Below are 20,701 nucleotides of genomic sequence, written 5' to 3'. Positions count from 1 at the left end.
GTGACTCCATGTATCAATTCCCACGAACTCCAGTGGTTTGGTGGCCACTGGGTTAGAGACTTTGTGAATGATATCAGTTGGTTTGCTCCGGAAGCATTCGTCGCATTCAGTCTTCCCAGCATTTGCCAGCTTTATGCCCGCATCTTTACAGGCTTCAAAACCTGCTCCTTGCCTGCGTGCATGAGTCTTCGATGCATTGTCTCGTAATTAATCGTGGCCATCAGTGCCAATCTGGGTGCTTGGTTCTGGTATTTCTCGTCGATATCTCGCGGTGCTATCGTTGGGAGGACTGGTAGATTTGTGACCCAGTCGCATTGGATCTCCTCTCCCACGAACTTTCCTTTATTAAATGTGATCCTGTTTATCTCTATTGACTAAACTAAACCATGCCGCTATCCAGTAACCCAGTCTTCGTCAACAGATTAACTGGTATTGAGGGAGAAAGTATGACATCTCTGATCTCGACCAGTATCCTTTTGCCTGATTTGGTAGGGAGACTCAACTCCACCACCCCCATATGATATGATCTGGTCCTTTCACCGTTACTGACTTGATGGGTAACCGGTCTGGGTAGGGGTTGTAATTCTGTAAACCATTTGACGTCGTTGAAAATATTCGAACCGCATCCACTGTCGTATAGTACCATGTCTTGTGTTACGGTCATTGCCTCGGGGGCTTGTTAGACGTTGACAAAATTATATTGAACACTATCTGTCTGATCAACAACCGGTTCTACATCCGTCAGGAGCACTAGTGAAAATCCTCCTCCTCCCAATCATCATCAAATGACAAACCTCCAAGGCCGAACAGCAAGTTGGAGTTGATGGCAGACGACGCAGTCAAAGCCGTGGGAGGATTGTTGATGTTGCTGTTGTTTCCCGCAACGGCGGCCGTGGTGCCGCCCGTATTCTTGTTGAGATAACCCATCGCATTCTTCTTGTTGATCCAGGTATCAGGTGCCTTGTCGGGGTCGCACCACCAGCAGTCAGGGGTGCCTGGAACGCGATGATGGCCACAAGAGAAATGCTTCAAACCCTTGTAGACCTTCTTGCCGCAGACGTTACAGGCAACACGCTCATCTCCGTTGCTCTCAGTCTTGATCTCTTTAGTCTCCTTGGTCTTGACCTCCAGCTTCGCGGCAACCATGTTGGTGTAGTTCTTCTGAGTGTTGGCCAACGTAGAGAGTCTGGCCAAAAAGGACATGGTTGTCAACTCATTCTTGTTCATGTCCGCTGCCCACAACATGGCTTCATGGGGAAAAGAGCGCTTAACAGCGTTGAAGAGGTTGGTAAGCTCAACCTTATCGTCGATAATGTAGCCAACGTCCTTGACACGCTTGCGCAAAGTCTGCCAGCGCATGAGGAAGGCCTCCAAGGTAGCGAAAGAGGAACACTTGATGGTTTGATACTCGTCGAGGACATCGCTCTTGGCATCGTTGGTGACGCTGGAGATACTGTTCCTAATGAAGTCGAACAGATACTTCTCGTCCTTGTCCTTAGTCTTGTCATCAACCTTGGGCTCGGGAATAGTTTTGGTCACATAGAGCTTGAGTCCCTGGGAGGCGTGCTCAACCTTGAGGGCGCGGGCCCAGGCATCAAGGTTGTTCTCGCCCTTAAGGGCAATCAACGTGGCGGCGTTGAAAGGCATCTTGTCGGGATCTCTGTTGTTGTAAAATAGAAAGCTTGTCGCGGGGTCTTGATTGTTCTAATCTTCATGGGTGAAATGTCTTGTCTTGTGTTCTTGTCGCTTGACAATCTCAGTCTTGATCTCAGGGTCTTGTTCTTGTCGCTTGACAATGTCGTCTCGCTCTTGATGCTTGAATGCGACGCGCACTCGATGTTGCGACGACGCGGGGTCTTGTTCTCTGGGTTGACTCGCACTCGGTGTTGCTTGTCTCTTTGTCTCTGGGTTCTCAGTACTCGCGATAGCTGTGCGCAGCGATGCAATACGATGCGATCGCGTGCAGAGGGTTCATAACCTCTTGGAGTTTGTGGGCACAAGAAGTGTGTTGATTGTGTTAAACTAGGAAGACAAGAAAAGGAAAAGAAAATGTGGAGGGCTAAATACATGGTGGTGCGGGCTGGTGGGCCCACATGACAATGTCAGTGAATGAAGGTGGGACAGACCCCACCACAACAATCTTACGTTTCTCTACATTTCAAGACAATATGTTCAAACGTCTCCTTCGCTAACCCGCACCGGCAGTACGGTGTTGTCACTTCCGGCACTCTTCTCTTGAAGAGGAACGCCCGTAAGCCTATCTTGCCCGTTCTGATTTGCACCAGGAGTGAGCTCATAGCCTTCAAGAGGTAGTGCGGGTTCTAAATATTGGAAAGGATCTTGGAGCCAAATAATATAGTGGTACGAATAATTTGGATGTTTTGATTAATGTAAAGAGGGGGTTGTATTTTCACTAGAACCAAGTATAGAAACACTAAACCTCAAACATTTCGTACTTACGGTTTGGACGGAAGTAACTTTTTCTTTACCGGTAGAAATAAAAGGGTTTTTTACTGTTCAACGGGGAAGAAAACTTATTTTGCCGGTAATTATGATCTTGTTATCGGCGGAGGGTATTATTAACTTCATCATTATCAGTAATTGTGTAAAAATTAGTAATACTGGTTTCAATAGCGTTGTAGTGAGCGATTAAGAAACTATGCTACTTCTAGAGAGTAGCAAATTTCACATTAAAGTGGACGTAATTGAAGTTCCTCAAATTGAATTTATTTTACGCTTAATAATAATAATGAATTTTTCGACCTAGTATTTTACGGTTGTTTAGCGACAGAACGGGCAATACTCAAATTTTTCTCACTCTTTTCCAAATCGGTGGAAACGGGTTTTATTGAAAGAAAGATGGATATAATAAAGACGGTTAAGCGGAGTAATAATGGAGTAGAAAATTAGGTTTAAGATTAAATGAATTATATTCTTTAAATAAATATAAACAATTACTCACTTACTTTGATTGTCGTTAATTTGATGGTCGTTAATTCTCGTACAAAAATCGATACTGGCCAGGGTTTAAAGAACTTTGAAAAATGTGTCGCGATAAATAGTTATATCGAAAATTATAATTTCGTTAAACGTCTCGCGCCCCTTTCTAATTTTAAAACAGTTAATAGTAGCCGGGAGGGTACCGAAACCAGTGTCTTCCGGGGCGCCCGGCAGGATAGACAGAACCGCAGCCTGAAAAGAAGTCTATGAATAGATCCGAATATAAACTAAGGCTTATTATGTGCTGCAAGAATTTTTTTTCAATTTCTTTTACATTATCTTTCTTTACCTTTCTTTTTTTCTTTTTTTTTCCTTTCCTTTCTTGTTTCTTTTTTCTTTCTTCTTTTCTTTTTTCTCTTTTTCTTTTTTTTCGTCGTTCTTCTCTTCTTAAATTCACGTCGTTCTTATTCTTCTTATCTTATCTGCTTCATATTTCTTTGTTTCTGATTTTGAATTACCTTCCTCATAGAGATACCCAGGGGGACTCGCAAGAATCTTATTTTTAAATATAGGATAAAGTAAATAAAAGTGAAAAAAAAAACCCAAGATATTTTCCACTACCCGGGGAATACCTCCGGGGATCCCCATATACGGCCCGGACTACCCTCCAACATGCTAGCCAACAACAGAAATAAATTAAAAATCTAGCCAACCAATAAGTACGGAATAGTCCGAAATTAGACTAATAACAGTAGCGAATTGCGGTCTTAGCCAACCACTCACAGCGCGAGAAACCTTCAAGGATTATTAACATAGGTACAATTCCATAGAGAAAAGCTGCGCTAATAGCTCTACTCACTACGTGTTGTCACACTTCTTTCTCTCGACTATATTGAAGCTGTGCTCCAATTAAGGAAACTACCGTTAGAGTTGCTAATAAAGAGCGAACCGTGAACGCGGTTACTATTTGAATTACTAAACATTAAGCAATATATATTAAGAAGAAGGCAAATGCGTACAGCGAACTTTATTTACTAAATAAAGGGAGTCCGGTTCTATGGATTGAATGAGAGCTAGCAATCTTGAATAGTCGATGTGATTAAAATTCGGTATTAGGTTCAATATATATATATATATTGTCTTATCACACTAAACTACTTATACAGTCCAACTCTCTCCCTAAAATATTTTTCTTGGCACCCACTGTTAGTCGGTTGTTAGTGGTCGTGCCAGGATTACCCTGTTTTGGTGCAATAGATATCGGTGGCCTAACCTACCACTTTTCTATCGTTTTGAATTCGGGAAGATACATTCGAAACGACAACCACGACCACGATTGCGGCGTTTGGAGAGTTCAACGCCGTCTCGCCCCCAGCCATAGCTTTTGAAACCGAGCTTTTCAAAAGCATCTTGAGAATAAAGAGCGCCGGAGAGACGACAGCTCGTCGGGGGGCGAGCGACAACCACTCTTCGGAAACCTTCCCCTTAGAACGCCGCTTGCTGGACCCAAAACGGCTGGGCCGCATTCTAAGCGGAATCTTCTTCTCAACCTCTTTTCATTCAACATCGGAAAGGACGGCATTCTGCTCGGATAATATACACTTTTCAAAGCCTCGAAATGTCGGGGATAGCTTAGGAAAAGGGTCTTCCAAATGGTTTTTCCAAACCGCACAGAAATAAGGGTTTTTAACGCAAAGCCACGCCATGGTCCGACTTGGCTGACCGATGCTTTTCCCCCGCACTTATGTACTTATGCCCAGCCGCCGTCGCGGGGACGACTCATTATCTAGTATTGGTAGAACTTGGTCAAAAAATACATTCATTCATTCATTCATACTTACATAGTATACCCAGTGGGTATGCGGTGCTGCTTCCGTTCTTAGTCGGTGGGGAAAAAACGTACCGTAGCCGGATGAAAAGCCTCCGCTTCTCTGTTGCAACGACGCCGTGTCGACGCCGTGCCTTCGATGTTTATCATCCGCTCGGTATGACCTCACCGTCATTCCCGAGGCCCGATCTTTGATTCCGCTGCGTGGTCCCCCGACCTTATATTAGGTTCAATTATTCGTTAGCCGAAACGATCCCTATATACGCGCGCAATCGATGAAAGCAATTGTATAATAAAATAAAGGTTTTGCCCTATAAGTGCAACAGCTAAAAAGTGTAATTCACTATTACGGGCATGAATGAATGAAGGAATGAATTTTTCGACTGCGTTTTACCAGTACTAGATAATAAGTCGTGCCTGCAATGGCGGCGTGGCACTGGAACATAAAACAGGGGAAAAGCCCCATAGATCAGCTAGGTCGGTCCCTAGCGTGGCCGTGCGCTGGAAAAACCCTAACTTCTGTGCGGTTTCAAAAACCTCTCAGGCCCCAAAAGCCTTCATTTTCCTATTCCTGTCCCTGGCATTGCGAGGTTCCAAAAGTGTATATTTTCCAAGGAGATCGCCGTCCTTTCCTTTCCGATGTTGAAATGAAAATGTATCGAAAAGAAAATTCCGATTAGAATGCAGCCCAGCCGTTTTGGGTCCAGCAAACGGCGTTCTAAGGGGGAGGTTTCGAAGAATGGTTGTCGCTCGCCCCCCGACGAGCTGTCATCTCTCCGGCGCTCTTTCTTTTTCGAAGTACTTTTGAAGAGCTTGGTTTCAAAAGCTATCGGCTGTGAGGGACGAGACGGCGGTAAACTCTCCAAAGGCCGCCGCCGTAGTTGTTGTTACTGTCGTTCGAATTGTATCTTCCCGAATTCAAAACAATGAAAAAGTGGTGGGTTAGGCCACTGATAGCCCTAAGGCACCCATTGCACCAAAAACAGGGTAATTTTGGCCTGGCCTCTAACAACCGACTAACAGAGGGTGCCAAGAAAAATATTTTCGGGGGAAAGTTGCGGTACGATAGTAATTAGCGAACGATTCGCCTCTTTCATTACTCCCAAGTAGCCATTTGGAAACGAATATTTCTCTTACGCGGTCATTTATACCAATTAGACCGAACTAGCTTGTTTGCAAGAGAGGGATAGGTTATCTCTGCCCGATGAACCGCAAGTGGCAAAATAAGAATTTTGAACCAACAGTGTTTATTATTTTACCCTTTGTTATTGATCTTTTAAAAGAAAAGCTACATATATTAGTAGTAAAATATTCCACTTTCCAAAAAAGCGTACCAATACGAATCAATGTGACCCTGGATGGGAAAGTTGTTACTGATTGACTACCACAGCGGGAAAGGGGGGTGCGTAGCCTGTATTTTGATTGGGCGGGATATAGTGTCTAATTATCGTACACTAATAGGAACCGGGCTGATTGAAGAATGCTCTAAATACGTCAACAGCTTCAAATAATCTTTCACCTTCAACTGGTTCTCCGCACCCATTTCAGTGGAAATAATAAGAATCCACCGCCACTACCCCTCCGGACAATAGCCTTCCTGCAGCAATATACCTCAAAAGCGGCAACCACTAATACACACGGATCTAAGCCGTGCGTCGCACAATGGTTGATACAATTAACAAATACTTACAGGTCGGTTGCATAAAACGAATATAACAATTAGAACTATAATAACGAGAAAGGGAAGTAGAGAAGCTGAATAAAGGCTACCTTATCAAACCCAATAGAGTAAGAACAACAAAAAAATCATCCCGTATGAAAAACTTCTCATCCTTGATCTTTCCACCATCCATCCAAAATCTTCTGCTATTTTGTACCCAACGAACAGAAGAAATACCGATCGGAAATCCCAGCTTGAGAATTCGCAATAAGAATGGTGCGTGCGCGTTCGACATATGTTGTATAACGCTCATCCGCATTGGAGTATCCTTTGTCCTTGTGCTCTTCCGCAAGAGACTTCAAATCGGCGATTGCTAAGAAACAAGAAACTTCTGCAAACCCCTCCGTATCAACTAAGCATTCCCGAGAAGCGGCATACGTAGCATTCCACCTAGCCATAGCCGCTATACGGCCATTTGCTGATTGTCTTCCAATAATGTGACCGATAATGGCATAGCCAAGACTAATACGGAAGAAAGCCCTCCTCTTAACCTTGGACGTAGGACCTTCCAAGCGTCTGTATTCTTTGAAAAGAGGAGTAAAAGCTGCTTCCGCAGTTTCGTCATATGTCAACCGGTTCTTTTCAAAATCTTCTGGATCCTTTGAAAAAGAATCCAAAGTTTTAGCCAACCATAATTCTGCCTGTGCCACTCTGAGGATGCGAGACTGTACATCCGTCCACACCGGTGTACTGGCTGAGAGTGATTGAGCCTCTTTGTAGTTACCGAGTTCCGAATAAACGGATAAAAGCTGAATGCAGCTTCGAAACGTCGTCGTCCAACCGGTTTCTTGGAAAGCAATCGGTGAAAGGAGGCCTAACGCGGCTTCAAAATTGCCTTGAAACCGGTGCAGTTTCCCCTTCGCATAATTTATCTTCCAGTCCGTTTCGGATGGTGGACTGGTATGAACGGGCGATAGTAGAGATTGTAGCTGCTTTTCCGCTTCGTCTAATTGTCCCTGCTCTATACAGGTTCGTGACGATAGAATGACGAATTCTGTAAATTGTCTTTTGTTCTTCGGAGGCGGCGGTAATTTGGGTGTGTTTCCCCTGATTATATCGAGTTCGATTTTTCTTAGTTGGATGTTGATCGTCCATAATTTCGACGCTTCGTATTTAGACGCTAGTTCTTCGGCGAGGTGAACGAGTTCAAGCTTGGTTACCATATTACCAAAGTTCGACGCCGCTAGACAAACCCCAATAATATAGTGAATCTGCGTCTTGCTGCATTGGTCGATAAGATATGTCTTGGAAGCACGAGCCTCTGAAATTTTAGACCAGGTGATAGTACGATTGGCCGCCCCGTAGAAAACTAAATTATGAATTAGTACACAGATTTAAAACTCATTAGGAACGAAAATCCAATACATACTCTTCGTCGTACTTATCAGTTGGGTACGTATGAGCAATAAAGAGAAGGGCTTTCAGTTCATATGTAGGCAGACAGGAAGTGACGATCAAATTTTTTTTGATCACGTCTCTTGATTTGTGATTGAGCTCAAAGTCATGGTTCGACCACCGGAATCGATTATGAATAATTGACTTCGGCGTATCTTTAATAGCTGGGTTCCTGTTTTGGTTGAGAAGCTTGTTCAAGATCGAATCCAACTTTTGGATATCTGGGACGTGAGCGGGGTATGAGAAAACAGGTTCCTCAATCTTACTCCCATCCTCAGACAAAAGCTTGGAGAAGTGACAACCCCGGTAGAGGAGATCGCCATGTTTACCTCTCTTAGGCAAGCATGTCATCAGACGTAGCAGCTCTTTGTCAGCGTCCTCACAAGCTGGACAGCCTCGCGTATGACGTAGTAACAAACCAGTACTTTGGTAAGAGTTACTACAATAGCACCAATATTGTCCCGACTGAATTGAGGGGCTAGAAGTTTGCATGTTGTCGGATGTGGAAAACGATGTACGACCAAAGGGTTAATGTTGAATAAGCGGGGTGAAGTAAGAAAGAGCCGCATACGTGGCAGATCATGCACGGGCCTCGGAAAGTGACTCGAATCACGTGCAATGACCCAATTGAAAATTGGATAGAGAATTTGTGCTACCTATAGAGGGTAGTTTGCAGCCTAGTGTGATGGCAGCCCTGCAGCTGTGCTTCTTGACTGCCATCGCAACTGTCTACAACCACTTGAGCGACCGAATTCCCAGCTTTGGTTACTTATATCCTTTTGGAACATACCCTAGTGGTATAATGGTCCGCCAGCGCTGTGACATTTATAGCTAGAAAGAACCAACCTTAAGGTTAGAAATAACCATTTGGCTTGGTGGCCAAGTGGTTAATCAGGTAGTTCTTTATTTGCATTCGCGCTGGTGACCTTCGAGAGCTTCCTGACCGACCGAAAAGGGAGTCTCTTCTTCGACGGAAAATCATCGCGGGAGTTTCAGGTGCCCACAGGGGTGCCGCAGGGCTCCCCCCTCTCACCAATCCTCTTCTTGATCTTCATATACGCCCTCACCCTCCCACAGAGAGCAAATAAGACACCCCTCCACCTCTTGAAGGTGAACAGGGCGATAGAGAAACAAGCCCCGACCCCCTATCCCAATGATAGACGGGCTTAGGGTTACATCCGTGAACGTCCAGAAGTCCCTAGCGAATACTGACGGCATTCTCGAATGGGTAATCACCAGCCGGACCCCTGTGATCTGCATACAAGAACCAGCCATAACCCAAGGCAGAATCCGCAGACACCCCGGCTACCACACAATCGGCCACGATGACCGAGAAACAAGAACGGCAATATACATCGCCAAAACACACGACTTCCAAGTGCTACTCATCCCACAAACACATACCACTACGGCGTCGGTGAACGGCGCCAACATCACGTCGCGTTCGGCACAGAGAGGGCATACATGAGAGTAGGCACATGGGTCTCGGATCACCGCAAACTAGTCATCACAATCCTGGCCAACGAGACCCTCCCCCCTCAGAAGAAATACATCCTCCCACCTACACATGCGGAGGAAGCGTACCAGGCAGGCACTGATGCGAAGACTTCCGAGGACCACCCAGACCCCACAAAAGCCAGAAGACCTTGAAGAACTTGCATGGTCCTTCACGGATACGTTCGAGGGCACGATCAAAGAACACACTCCATTACGCTCGGAAGGAAACCAAAGAGTATGCCATGGTGGAATGAACACCTAGTAGAGGCAAGAGACGAGTGCCCAATAATCTACCGCGAAAGGAGTTCGAACCCCCAACAATGTCATCGTCAACACCAGAAGAACCCCAGACAAAATGTGGCGCCCCAGATTGCCCGCCCCCGGCACCGAAAAACAGACACGCCGGCCCGGACAATGGACCTTGCCGCCCGAATCGGACCCAGAGCGATACTGGGCCAGCAACAAACCACACAGCGTTGCGGACCAACCATGGTACAAGGACAACAACCCATACCTCGGACTACCACGCAAATACCTAGGTATTACGAGGAGGAGGTTACCACGGGATAGGGGTGGCGAGAGCCAAAACCCCCCGACCCGGACGACGAGCCACTGCCATTCGCAGAGGTGCTTGATCTCCCGGGGTCAGGAGGCCTGGAATAAAAGTGGAAACACACAGAAAGGATTAGGGGTTTTCCAGCCCACGGCCACGCAGGCGCCTGACCTAAGTGGCTTTTTTTCCCGCACTTATGTACCTATGCCCAGCCGCCGTCGAGGGCATGACTTATTATCTAGTATTGGTAGAACGTAGTCGAAAAACTCATTCATTCCTTCATCGGATCAATCTACCACATCTATCGATTTGCTGTTGTTATTCGTGATCTCACAAATATTCTTCTTCCTATACGCAACCTTCTCTAAATGAGATTTTTTCAAGTTAAAAGATACGGAATCAGTTTACTCGGGATTATGAACAAGGTAAGTACTTTTACATTATTCAACAAGTTTTCCCCAATTTAAATTTTTGTATCCCTTTAATTAACTGCTTAATCCTTTACTAATATTTTTCAGTTCGTTCTTAACCTATTGCAACTCGATAATAATTTTATTATTGTTATTCGAACAGGCTACGAAGTTATTCTTCTTTAAAAATCCTTTAAAGAACCTGAAGATTTCTTTTTCTAGTAAATCTGTACTTAGGGGTCGTTTCTTTAGTAGTAGAATGAATGAATCAACGAACTTTACGACTACGTTCTACGAATATTAGATAATGTGTTGTGCCAGCGACTGCGGCTGGGCTTGTCATCAACAGATTCGCTGGCGTTGACGGGGAGTATATCGCATCATTGATTTTGACTAAGATGTAGTCTCCTGTTGTTGTGGGGAGCTTCAACTCAACCACCCCAATATAACAAGACCTAGATGACTGGCCGTTACCCACTTGATGGCTCACTGACCTTGGTAAAGGCTGCAGTTCAGTAAACCATCTAACATCGATGAAGATATTTGATGCAGATCCACTATGAATATCATCATATTTCTATATAAGATATATTGTCTTATGACGCTAAACTATTTACATAATCTACCCAGTGGTTATGCGGTACTGCTTCCGTTCTTAGTCGGTGGGAAAAACAGTACCGTAGCCGGATGAAAATCCTCCGCTTCTCTATTGCAACGACGCCTACAGTTTTCTGGAGAATTGCTATGGGTAGCGGCTAATATTTATATCAAAAGCAGGATTTAAGAAACAATTAGTAAAGTAATTCATAAATTCTTTCCTAATTTTCCAACACTAACTCTTCACGATAGGGTTAATTCAAATAATTTCTAAGTTATTTTCAATACTGGAAAGAAATTTTTAAGCTAAATAATACGATAATACAAATGATGTTAACGTTATCGTCAACGTAGAGCAGGGCATTATACCTTTCCTAGAATTGGATATAGAAATAGGTTTAAAAATCTTATGTTTACGGGCGGAAGTAACCTTCTTTCTACTTATAAAGATACGTGGTTTTCTACCGTTTAATGTGGACGGGTAGTTATTTTATTGCTAAGAGTGGTGGTATCGTTTGCAGAGAGGTATTATTAACTTGATAATTATCGATAACTGTCGGAAAATTAGTATTAGAACCTTTAATACTATCATAATCCGCAATTAGGGCGTTATACTATTTCTAAAAGATAGTAGACTGCACTTCCACCTGGACGTAAGCGAAATTCTTTGAATCGAAGTCATTTTGAAAATCATTCATAATAAAACGAATAATACTTAAATCACTTTCAGTTCTTTCACAATCAGTAGGCATATTTTTGCAGAAGGACAATTAGATATAGTAAACCGGTCAAACAAAATGATGATAGAATAGAAAATTGAGGTTAAAATTAATCAAATCATATTATTACAATCAATATCAGGAAGTATTCATTCATTTTTATCATTATTATTTCTAGCTAAACAGTTAATAGTAGTGGGGGTTTAAGGAAGTTCGAAAAGCGCTACACAGTAAATACTTGTATTAACAATAAAAGCTTTATCAAACAGGTCGCGGATTCCTTCAAAATTAAAAAGGTTAGTAGTAGCGGGAAGGATACCAAAAGCTAGGATATTACTATTGTAATTATTCCCAAAGCGCAAAAAGTACATAGAGTCGCTATTTACATTACTGATTATTAGATCGTAAAATAAGAAGAGAATGGCGTAAAGTAAGCCTTATTCATTAAAGGTTAGCAATTTTAGATAGTTGCAATATCGGCTATCGATACTCAGTATGAGGCTTAGTTATTCACCGGCCGAAGTAGTCCCTATACGCGCGTATAATCAATAAAAGTAATTGTGCAATAGATGTGACGGCGCGGCTCAACCGCTGGTCAGCATTGCTCCTATGGCTGCATGGTTCTTGGCAGTGCACAGTATATCCTTTGCACAATATATTCTTTGCGCCGCAGCCATTCTTGGTATTCTAGTTCTTCTTTTTCCTCATCTTTCGATCTTCACTCAATAGTAGGGTCATTGTCGCTTTGTCGCATTCCTCCCCTCTATTCGCCGTGACAATCGAGAGATCAAATAAACTCATAAGGGACGATCTAAAACATCTCACCTTTTTTCCAGAAGATTGATCGCACGCGACAAGACAGTTGCCCGCACCCCATGACAAGAACGTCAACCCAGACCCAGACTTGAAGAATTTGAATATTTGGACTCCAGACACTAAGAGGGCGCGCGACTCCGAGGAAGCCGCCCAGATGAAGGCGCAAGCCATCCAAGAAGTTACCTTTGACTTCGCTAAGTTGAACCAGAAAGATCCTGTCGCAAAGACGCGTCTGAGCCGCAAGTCCATCGACCAACGCCGCGTCTCAACCATCCATAAAACCCAGACTGCAACTCTCAAGGCGGTCGAAGGAGCTGGAGACGGTGAGGTGACTGACAACGCTACTTTTGAGTACTACGTTGAGAATGTGCTCCCCCAAGTTCAAAGCCTCCGCTTCCCAGACACGACGGACGACATGCTCGAAGACTTACAAGCCAAGTCCAAGAGATGGCCGCCCGGTACACATCCAGTAGCAAGGGACCTTGCTTCCCTCTCCAGCCCATCTTCGACATGGGAGCGGACCGCGTTCGCTTCAATGACTTGATGGGATACGGTGACTTCGTTTCGGAGGTCCAGAAGCATCCCAAGGTTATGTTTTTGGAGATAAAGGCCCGCGCTCTTGCTATGCTGGCCTACAAAAAACAAGAAGAAAGAGGTCTTCGTCATTGCGCATCGTCTGGATCGCACTACGGTCTACCTGCACAACTGGATTATGCACTTCAAGGAGCTCTATGCTGAGGCTCCCGAGAAGTCGGACAAGGCTGGACCCCGCACCACCATCGAGAACGACGAGGATGACCGCAGTGACGAACGCACCGCCCATCCTGAGGGTGTGGAGGCGGCCATCGACAGAGCCAACCGCGAGAAAGCCCGCCGCCTACGCGACCAAGGTATTGAGCCTGCCTTTGAGGAGGAGGACGACGCGACCAACCGGGCTCGTTCTCAACGCGAGATGGTGGAAGATTTGCTGGCCATCCTCGATGCCAAAGAGAACGAGCTGGCCAAGGCCAAGGGGGAAATTGATTCCCTGAACCAGACCATCGTTGACGTCGTTCGCGACCCCAGCCGTTGCAGTGCTACTCCCGGTTCGATCTCTGTCACTTCGGCCAGAGGCAAATCCTCTAAGATTTCTGACCCGCCTGTGTTTTACGCGGACAAATCCAAGGACACGGTCACTTTCGAGGTTTGGTACCGCTCCGTCGCTAACAAGTTGAAAGTCAATGCCGACCACTTTGCCGACGAAGAGGCTAGACAAGCTTACATTGAGAACCGCCTTGCTGGTTATGCGACCAAAGACTTGCAACCCTACCAGCGCGACACCCATCCGAACCAGATTACAACGTCCAAAGCCTTGATGGCACATCTCAAGCGTCAATACGACAACCCGAACACGGCTCGTTAAGCCATGGAGGACTTTGAGAAGCTGCGTATGTATCAAGAAGACTTTCATATCTTCAAGACAAATTCGTGCGTCTAGCTGGCGAGTGCCAACTAGCCCAGTCCCAATGGAAGGAGGCTTTTCACCGCCGTCTCTCCCCGGAGCTCCAAGTGGGAATGGCTCTCTATGTTACGCTGGACGTGGTCGACTTTGACGGCTACGTGAAGACCGCGGAGCAGGTTGCGTACTCCCAAAAGGCAGCCAAGCGGTCTATCACGTCGAACAACTTCTCTGCCAGTGCTAGGGGAAGGAACAACACGGAGGGACGGGGAGGAAGAGGCTCCTCGTCGACTGGAGGTAATTCCAACTCGTCCAACCAGAAGACGCCCAGCAAGGAAGAAATTGACGAGATGTATCAGAAGGGCATGTGCTTCATTTGCAAGCAGCAAGGCCACCGCGCCAAGGAGTGCCCTGATAAGAATGGATAGAACAAGGGAGGACCTACCGCGAGCAAAGCAGACCGCCACACTCGCCTTCAGGCTGTATACGCTCGTTACGGTATCCAGGATTCCGATGAGACTCTGAAGGAGGACAAGCCTGCTGATGAGGAGAAGGGAAACTAAATACCCTGAACAAAGAAGGCTCCTGTTCAAGGGAGCAGTTTATATGTTCCGGCAAGGAAAGCCGCCTAATGGCACCAAACAAGACTTCTTGGGAAAGTTATTTGGGGGGTCCCCCCTTTGCATTGACTGCCAAAGTAGGTAGTAATAGAATCTCGTTGACCATCAAAGAAGCCATCATAGACTCGGGAGCAGCTGCACATATTTTGATCAGTGAAAAGACTGCCGCCAAGTTAATCCAATGTTTAAAACCAGAAGTAAACCATCAGTTCAAGCCCGTATACATCGGAGGGCCATTCTCCGGAGACGAAAGCAAGAAGATCACGCGGGCCATCAACGCCAACGTTACGTTCCAACATCGCACCGCCTACAACGAGTGGCTCGTAGTCGTCGACATCCACCACGACATGATCATCGAGCGTCTGTGGTTTGAGCATCACGATGTGGGTATCGACTGCCATTGCCGTCGATTGTTATTTGACGACTCTTGGTCCAAGGATCCCAATTGGATCCAGAATATTCACGTCGAATACCGGAATACGAAACCTGAACCATCACACCAGGCTGATGCTGAGAGGAGAAGCCTTGATGGAAAAGGATGATAAGAGACACCGTAATGGAGCCGCTGTCAAGAGGAGATACAACAATTGGAGGCGTTGTCCGGGTCTCTGGTCACCGTGACACCCCGCCCCCGCCAGTTGGCAATACTCCAATACAGATATTGCAGCGACCGAACCTCGTCAAGTCTGATGACCCGGTCATACGCGAAATAGCCCGCATAGAGCGTGAATTAGCGGAGAACCTATCAGATGGTCCACTGCCTCTTATTGACAAGAAAGCAGACAGAGAGGTATGGCGAGAGCGACAGAAAGATTTGAAGGAGGACCTAAGGCGGTATCAGAAGGAGCTGGAGCATAAGGGTGAACGAGGCTACAGCAATGGCATTCAGAAGGACGAGGAGGGCTATTTCCGCTGGCGGAGAGGAGCGGCTTGGTACAAGGAACGTATGCCTGATATGGCTATATCATCGGATCCGTTGGGTTGATGTCGATGGCGGAGAGGGAACACCTCGGAGCGACAAGCCTGTACGAGATTGATCGCTTTATCGAGGAAAGGAGGGCGCAGGAAAGCGGGGGTACGGATAAAGAGGAGGCAGAGTTGATGGCCCGGGCTCGTGAGAAGGTGCCAGAGTATTGTCACCAATACTTGAGAGTGTCCAGCAAGCGACAATCGGACACCTCCCAGAACCTGGAAACAGCAACCATCGAATCAAGTTGAACGAGGACAGCCGGCCTGAAGACCTAGGATACCGTTCACTATACAAGATGAGTGCCGATGAACTGGAGGCGTGCCGCCTATACATTGTCGAGAATTTCAACAAAGGCTTCATCAAGAGCAGTGCTGCGCCCTAGGCCGCACCTATCCTGTTCCTTCCTAAGGCTAACGGGAAACTGAGGTTCTGCGTGGACTACCGGAAGTTGAACGCCATTACCAGGAAAGACAGATACCCATTGCCCTTGATTAAGGAAACACTTTGCCGGATTTCTCAAGCGAGGTTCTTTACAAAGATCGGCATTCGCCAGGCTTTCCATCGCATCAGAATGCACCCTGACGATGAGGAGTTGACAACATTCAGGACCCGATACGGGGCATACAAGTACAAGGTCCTTCCCTTCGGGTTGACAAATGGGCCTTCGACATTTCAGCGGTACATCAACGATGCTTTGATGGGGTACCTGGACGACTTCTGCAGCGCGTACATTGACGATATCCTCATTTACTCCAATACGCTGGGAGAACATAAGAGTCACGTTCTGAAAGTTCTGCAGCGCCTCAAGGCTGCCGGGCTACAAGCGGATCTAGACAAATGCGAATTCCATGTCCAAGAGACGAAATTCTTGGGGTTCATCATCGGCGTCAACGGAGTATCGGTGGATCCCGTGAAGGTCGCGGTTGTGAAGGATTGGAAAGAACCAACCACGGTGAAGGGGGTCCAGTCCTTCTTAGGGTTCTGCAACTTCTACCGGAAATTCGTGAGGAAATATGACCGTGTGGCAAGGCCCTTGACAAGGCCGACAAAGAAGGGGGAAGCTTTTGAGTGGTCTAAGGATTGCCGGATTGTTTTTGACGAGCTGAAGAGGAGACTCCTGGAGGCTCCAGTCTTAGCCCATTTCGAGTATGGGCATGCAACGAGGATGGAAACAGATGCTTCAGACGGTGTGTTGGCTGGTGTGTTGTCGCAAGAGCATGAAGACGGTTGGCACCCGGTGGCCTTCTATTCGGAAACTATGCAAAAAGCGGAGCATAATTACCCGATTCACAATAAGGAGATGCTGGCAGTCATGCGAGCACCTTTGTGTTGGCGGGCGGAACTCATAGGGCTTCAACAGTGGCCTTTTACCATCTTCACGGATCACGGAGCACTCAAGTATTTCAGTACAAAGAGGTTGTTGAGCTCCCGGCAGGCCGCATGGGCCGGGATTCTTTCCCAGTATAATTTTCACATTACCCACCGGCCAGAGAAGGAGAATGCCGCGGCGGACGCTCTGTCTAGGAAGGCGGTGGACTTGAAGACACAGAAAGATAAGGATGCGCAGCGTCATATGCGCCTTTTCAAACCGCTCGAAGCGCCCAAGGGGGGGGGGGGGGGGGGGGGGGGGGGGGGGGGGGGGGGAAGGTGCGCTGCCTCCCGTCTGCACACTGGATCCGGCGAATGACGACGACACACGTTTGGCGGGGACAGGTTACGAGGTGGTTACAGATTTACTGAAGGCTAACAAGGAAGACCCAGCCCTTGAGGGCTACCGCCACAAGGCTACAGAGTAGGACTCCGGATTCACACTACTACAGGACCAGATCTTGCTCTACCAAGGACGACTGGTGGTGCCGGAACAGAATGATCTGAGGACACGAGCCATACGGGAATGCCATGATGGCATTGGCACCGCCCACCCCGGCCGGAACAAAACGAGACGACTGGTAGCCACGAGGTATTGGTGGCCAGGACTGTCAGGGGATGTGGACCGCTATGTGGCAAACTGCTTGATGTGCCACGCTTCTAAGCACCCACGAGACAAGACCCCGGGAGAATTACAGCCGATGGAGGTGCAGAGAAGACCGTGGCGCCGGATCGTCATTGACTTCAAGAAGATGCCCTTGCATAGGCACCGATATGACAACATTTTCAGCATTATCGACCCGTTATCCAAAGGAAGTTAGCTGATCCCCTGCCGGAGCAATATCACTGACAAAGAAGCATGTCGCTTGTATTATGAAGGGGCCTTTTAGACTCCTTGGCCCCCCGCGGGAAATTGTAAGCGACCAAGGCCCCCAATTTAAGTCGGCGTTTAGTTAAGAAATGTCTAGCATTATGGGCACCAAATGGTCCTTTGCATCGCCAGGGCACTCACAGACGGCTGGACAGGTAGAAAATCTGCATGAATATTTAGACCAGAGACTTCGCCCTTTCATCAACCATGCACAAGACAACTGGTCTGAATTGATCCCAGCTCTGGACTATGCACAGAATGGCTTATACTACGAAATTACAGGCCTGCAACCCCATGAAGTCATGTTCAAATTCCCCATGTCCGCCTTTGCAGAATGGAAGACTTTCACACCCTTGGAGGACCTCCCTACGGCGGAACGACTGTCGCGTCAGGAAGCCAGAGACGCAGCCCTTAAAATACAGGGTCATGTCGAACAAGCCCGAGCCACCATTATCCAAGCACAGCGCGTCAACTCTGCCTTAGGATGCCGCTTGCCGGACCCAAAACGGCTGGGCCGCATTCTAATCGCTATATCTTCTTCAATCCTCAATGATATCGACAACCACATCGACTATCTCCTTTTCAACTAAGGGAGGATGGCGGACCAATTTTGGAGGTTTCTCCCCTTGAGGTTTCCCTCCAACGGCGTTGACCTCTATTACTTCAAATCAGCTACGGGATTTGTGGGAGTCCGTGCACGGGCGCGGACAGGAGGGCTCAGCCCGAGCAGCAAATGCGGATTGGGGCTCCTAATTAAGGTATCTCTTTTCGGGGGCAACGAATTTATCTGGCTTTAAGCCGTGGTTTGCGCTCTACTTTTTGGGGTTATAGAGGGAGGATTTGGGCTCTTCCTTGTATCTATTCTGGTAGCGGTCGCACGTCTCATGCCCTTCGGGAGGCGGAAGTAGACGTTAAAAATAACAACAACAACAACAAGAACAACAACAACAACCAAGCACAGCGCAAACAAGTGATACAAGCGAACAAGCATCGGCGGATTCCGGACTTCGATGTAGGTGATGAGGTTTCCATCATTAAGAAGAATTGGTCTACCGACGGAAGGCCTAGCGACAAATTGGACTTCCCTCGGACTAGAAAAGTCTTTCGGACCATTGAGAAAGTGGGACACGCTTACAAGTTGGACCTTCCCCCAAACTGGAAGGTGACAAACCAGTTCTCACCGGACCGCTTACGCCGTTACCCAAACAACCCTTTGCCAGGCCAGGCCGCCGAATCCCCTGAAGGCGAAATGATCAACGACAACGAGGAATGGGAAGTGGACCATGTTGTCGCGTCACGCGTCCACTACGGCAAGCTCGAGTACCAGGTGCAATGGCGGGGCTGGGACCCTGACCCGACATGGTGGCCTGCACGAGATTTCAAGAATGCGGCTTTTTGTTGTTCTTGTTATTTTAACGTCTACTTCCGCCTCTCGTAGGGCATGAGACGTGCCGCACCGGTGAGTCTAGCATACAAAATTAAGAGCACTGCCCTAATTTTCCACCAAAACCATTAATCCGAGGGCAAACCGAGGCCTACTGCCAATGTAAATCATGTGTTGCCCATAGCGTAAACGCGGCCCAACACTTATAATCGTATCGCCCAGTGGGCGAGCCGCCAGTATATGACGGAACCTGTAGCACAGTTACTCTTTCAAGAATGCGGCTACGGGAATTAAAGAGTTCCACAACGACAACCCAACAGCTCCAGGACCGCCGGTAAGGGTACAGGCATGGTTCCAGGCGGCAGCGGAAGACAAGTTCTTGGAGGACGACGACGATGACGATAGCCCGGCACAACAAGGAGTGAGACGAAGATCGCCACGGGCGCGGAGGAAGTAGGCTTGGTATTGTGGTCGTTTATTAATGAGAGGTTGTCGGTTCGAGTCGGTGTGCGCGCACCAGAATTATTATTTTTTTACGGTAGACTCGAGGCGAGTCTTTTTTTTTTTTTGAGGGGGGGTGATGTGACGGCGCGGCTCAACTGCTGGTCAGCATTGCTCCTATGGCTGCATGGTTCTTGGCAGTGCACAGTATATCCTTTGCGTCGCAGCCATTCTTTGTATTCTAGTTCTTCTTTTTCCTCACCTTTTGATCTTCATTCATAGTAGGGTCATTGTCGCTTTGTCGTATTCCTTTCCTCCATTCGCCGTGACAAAAGACAATAGTATTTACAATACAAATATAATAATTAAAAAGTGTAATTAATTATCATGGGAAAGGGGTAGATAGTAGATGTAATTATACGTAATTGTACGAAAGAATAAGAAAGAGAGTGTAAATACATGCCTAGAACGATGGCTTTATATTGGCCCACGTATAGGATCTACCTGGTTGGTAGATCTATAGTACTTGGGCTCTTATTAGCCAATCCCTACCGTAACTATGGTAGTAGTTGCAATTGTGACCACGACCGTAGCAGCGGTTATGACATTACTGTAATCTTAGAAGCTACAGCACTGTCGCCAGACATGTAACAACACAACACAGGCTAACCCTGTGACAATTACTATCGGTATTAAACTCAATAGTAGTTTTATGCTTCTCTTTTAACGATTTGGAATTACCTTTGTTGCTAATATTATCCAGGTAAAGCGTTTAATTGCTTTTTTCCTCGAAGTAATCGTCGTCGGAACTATTAGTAGCTTCGTAATACTTAACGTTGAGGTTAATACTTTTACTACTACAAATAGTATGGGGAGTTATAATTAGTAATCTTCTTATTGATAATTGTAGTATGTTAAACTATCAATTCGGATTCTATTATCCGTTTGTTTTAGAATTTATCCTTCCTAAGAATGAATAAATCGATCTGAAAGAACGCAAGGGTATAAGATAGGAAAATTGAAGGCAAAGCTAGGATTCTATTTATATTAGAACATTTTAGATAGGGAAAGAAAAAAAAAAGGGGGGGAATTACATATATGCGTGCGAAACCGGTCTTAAATACCCTGTCACGG

The 20,701-nt window shown here is 46.5% G+C and overlaps 2 protein-coding genes across 2 annotated transcripts; one reads left to right on the top strand and one right to left on the bottom strand.

Annotated features, from left to right (window-relative positions):
• Positions 1-750: 750 nt before the first annotated feature.
• Positions 751-1,647, bottom strand: SMAC4_09717 (uncharacterized protein; the record flags this gene model as incomplete). The annotated part of the gene is made up of 1 exon (XM_066091005.1): positions 751-1,647. The coding sequence occupies one exon, from the start codon at positions 1,645-1,647 to the stop codon at positions 751-753; it is 897 nt and encodes a 298-aa protein (XP_065946613.1).
• Positions 1,648-16,074: 14,427 nt separating this feature from the next.
• SMAC4_09614 (uncharacterized protein) lies at positions 16,075-17,190 on the top strand (the record flags this gene model as incomplete). The annotated part of the gene is made up of 1 exon (XM_003342807.2): positions 16,075-17,190. One exon carries the CDS (start codon positions 16,075-16,077, stop codon positions 17,188-17,190), a length of 1,116 nt encoding a protein of 371 aa, XP_003342855.2.
• Positions 17,191-20,701: the final 3,511 nt, after the last annotated feature.

This window comes from Sordaria macrospora, chromosome 3 (genome assembly GCF_033870435.1).
Source record: "Sordaria macrospora chromosome 3, complete sequence".
Classification (NCBI taxonomy): Eukaryota; Fungi; Ascomycota; class Sordariomycetes; order Sordariales; family Sordariaceae; genus Sordaria; species Sordaria macrospora.
Note: the sequence above shows the minus strand (reverse complement) of the source record. Positions and strands in the feature narration are given on the sequence as shown.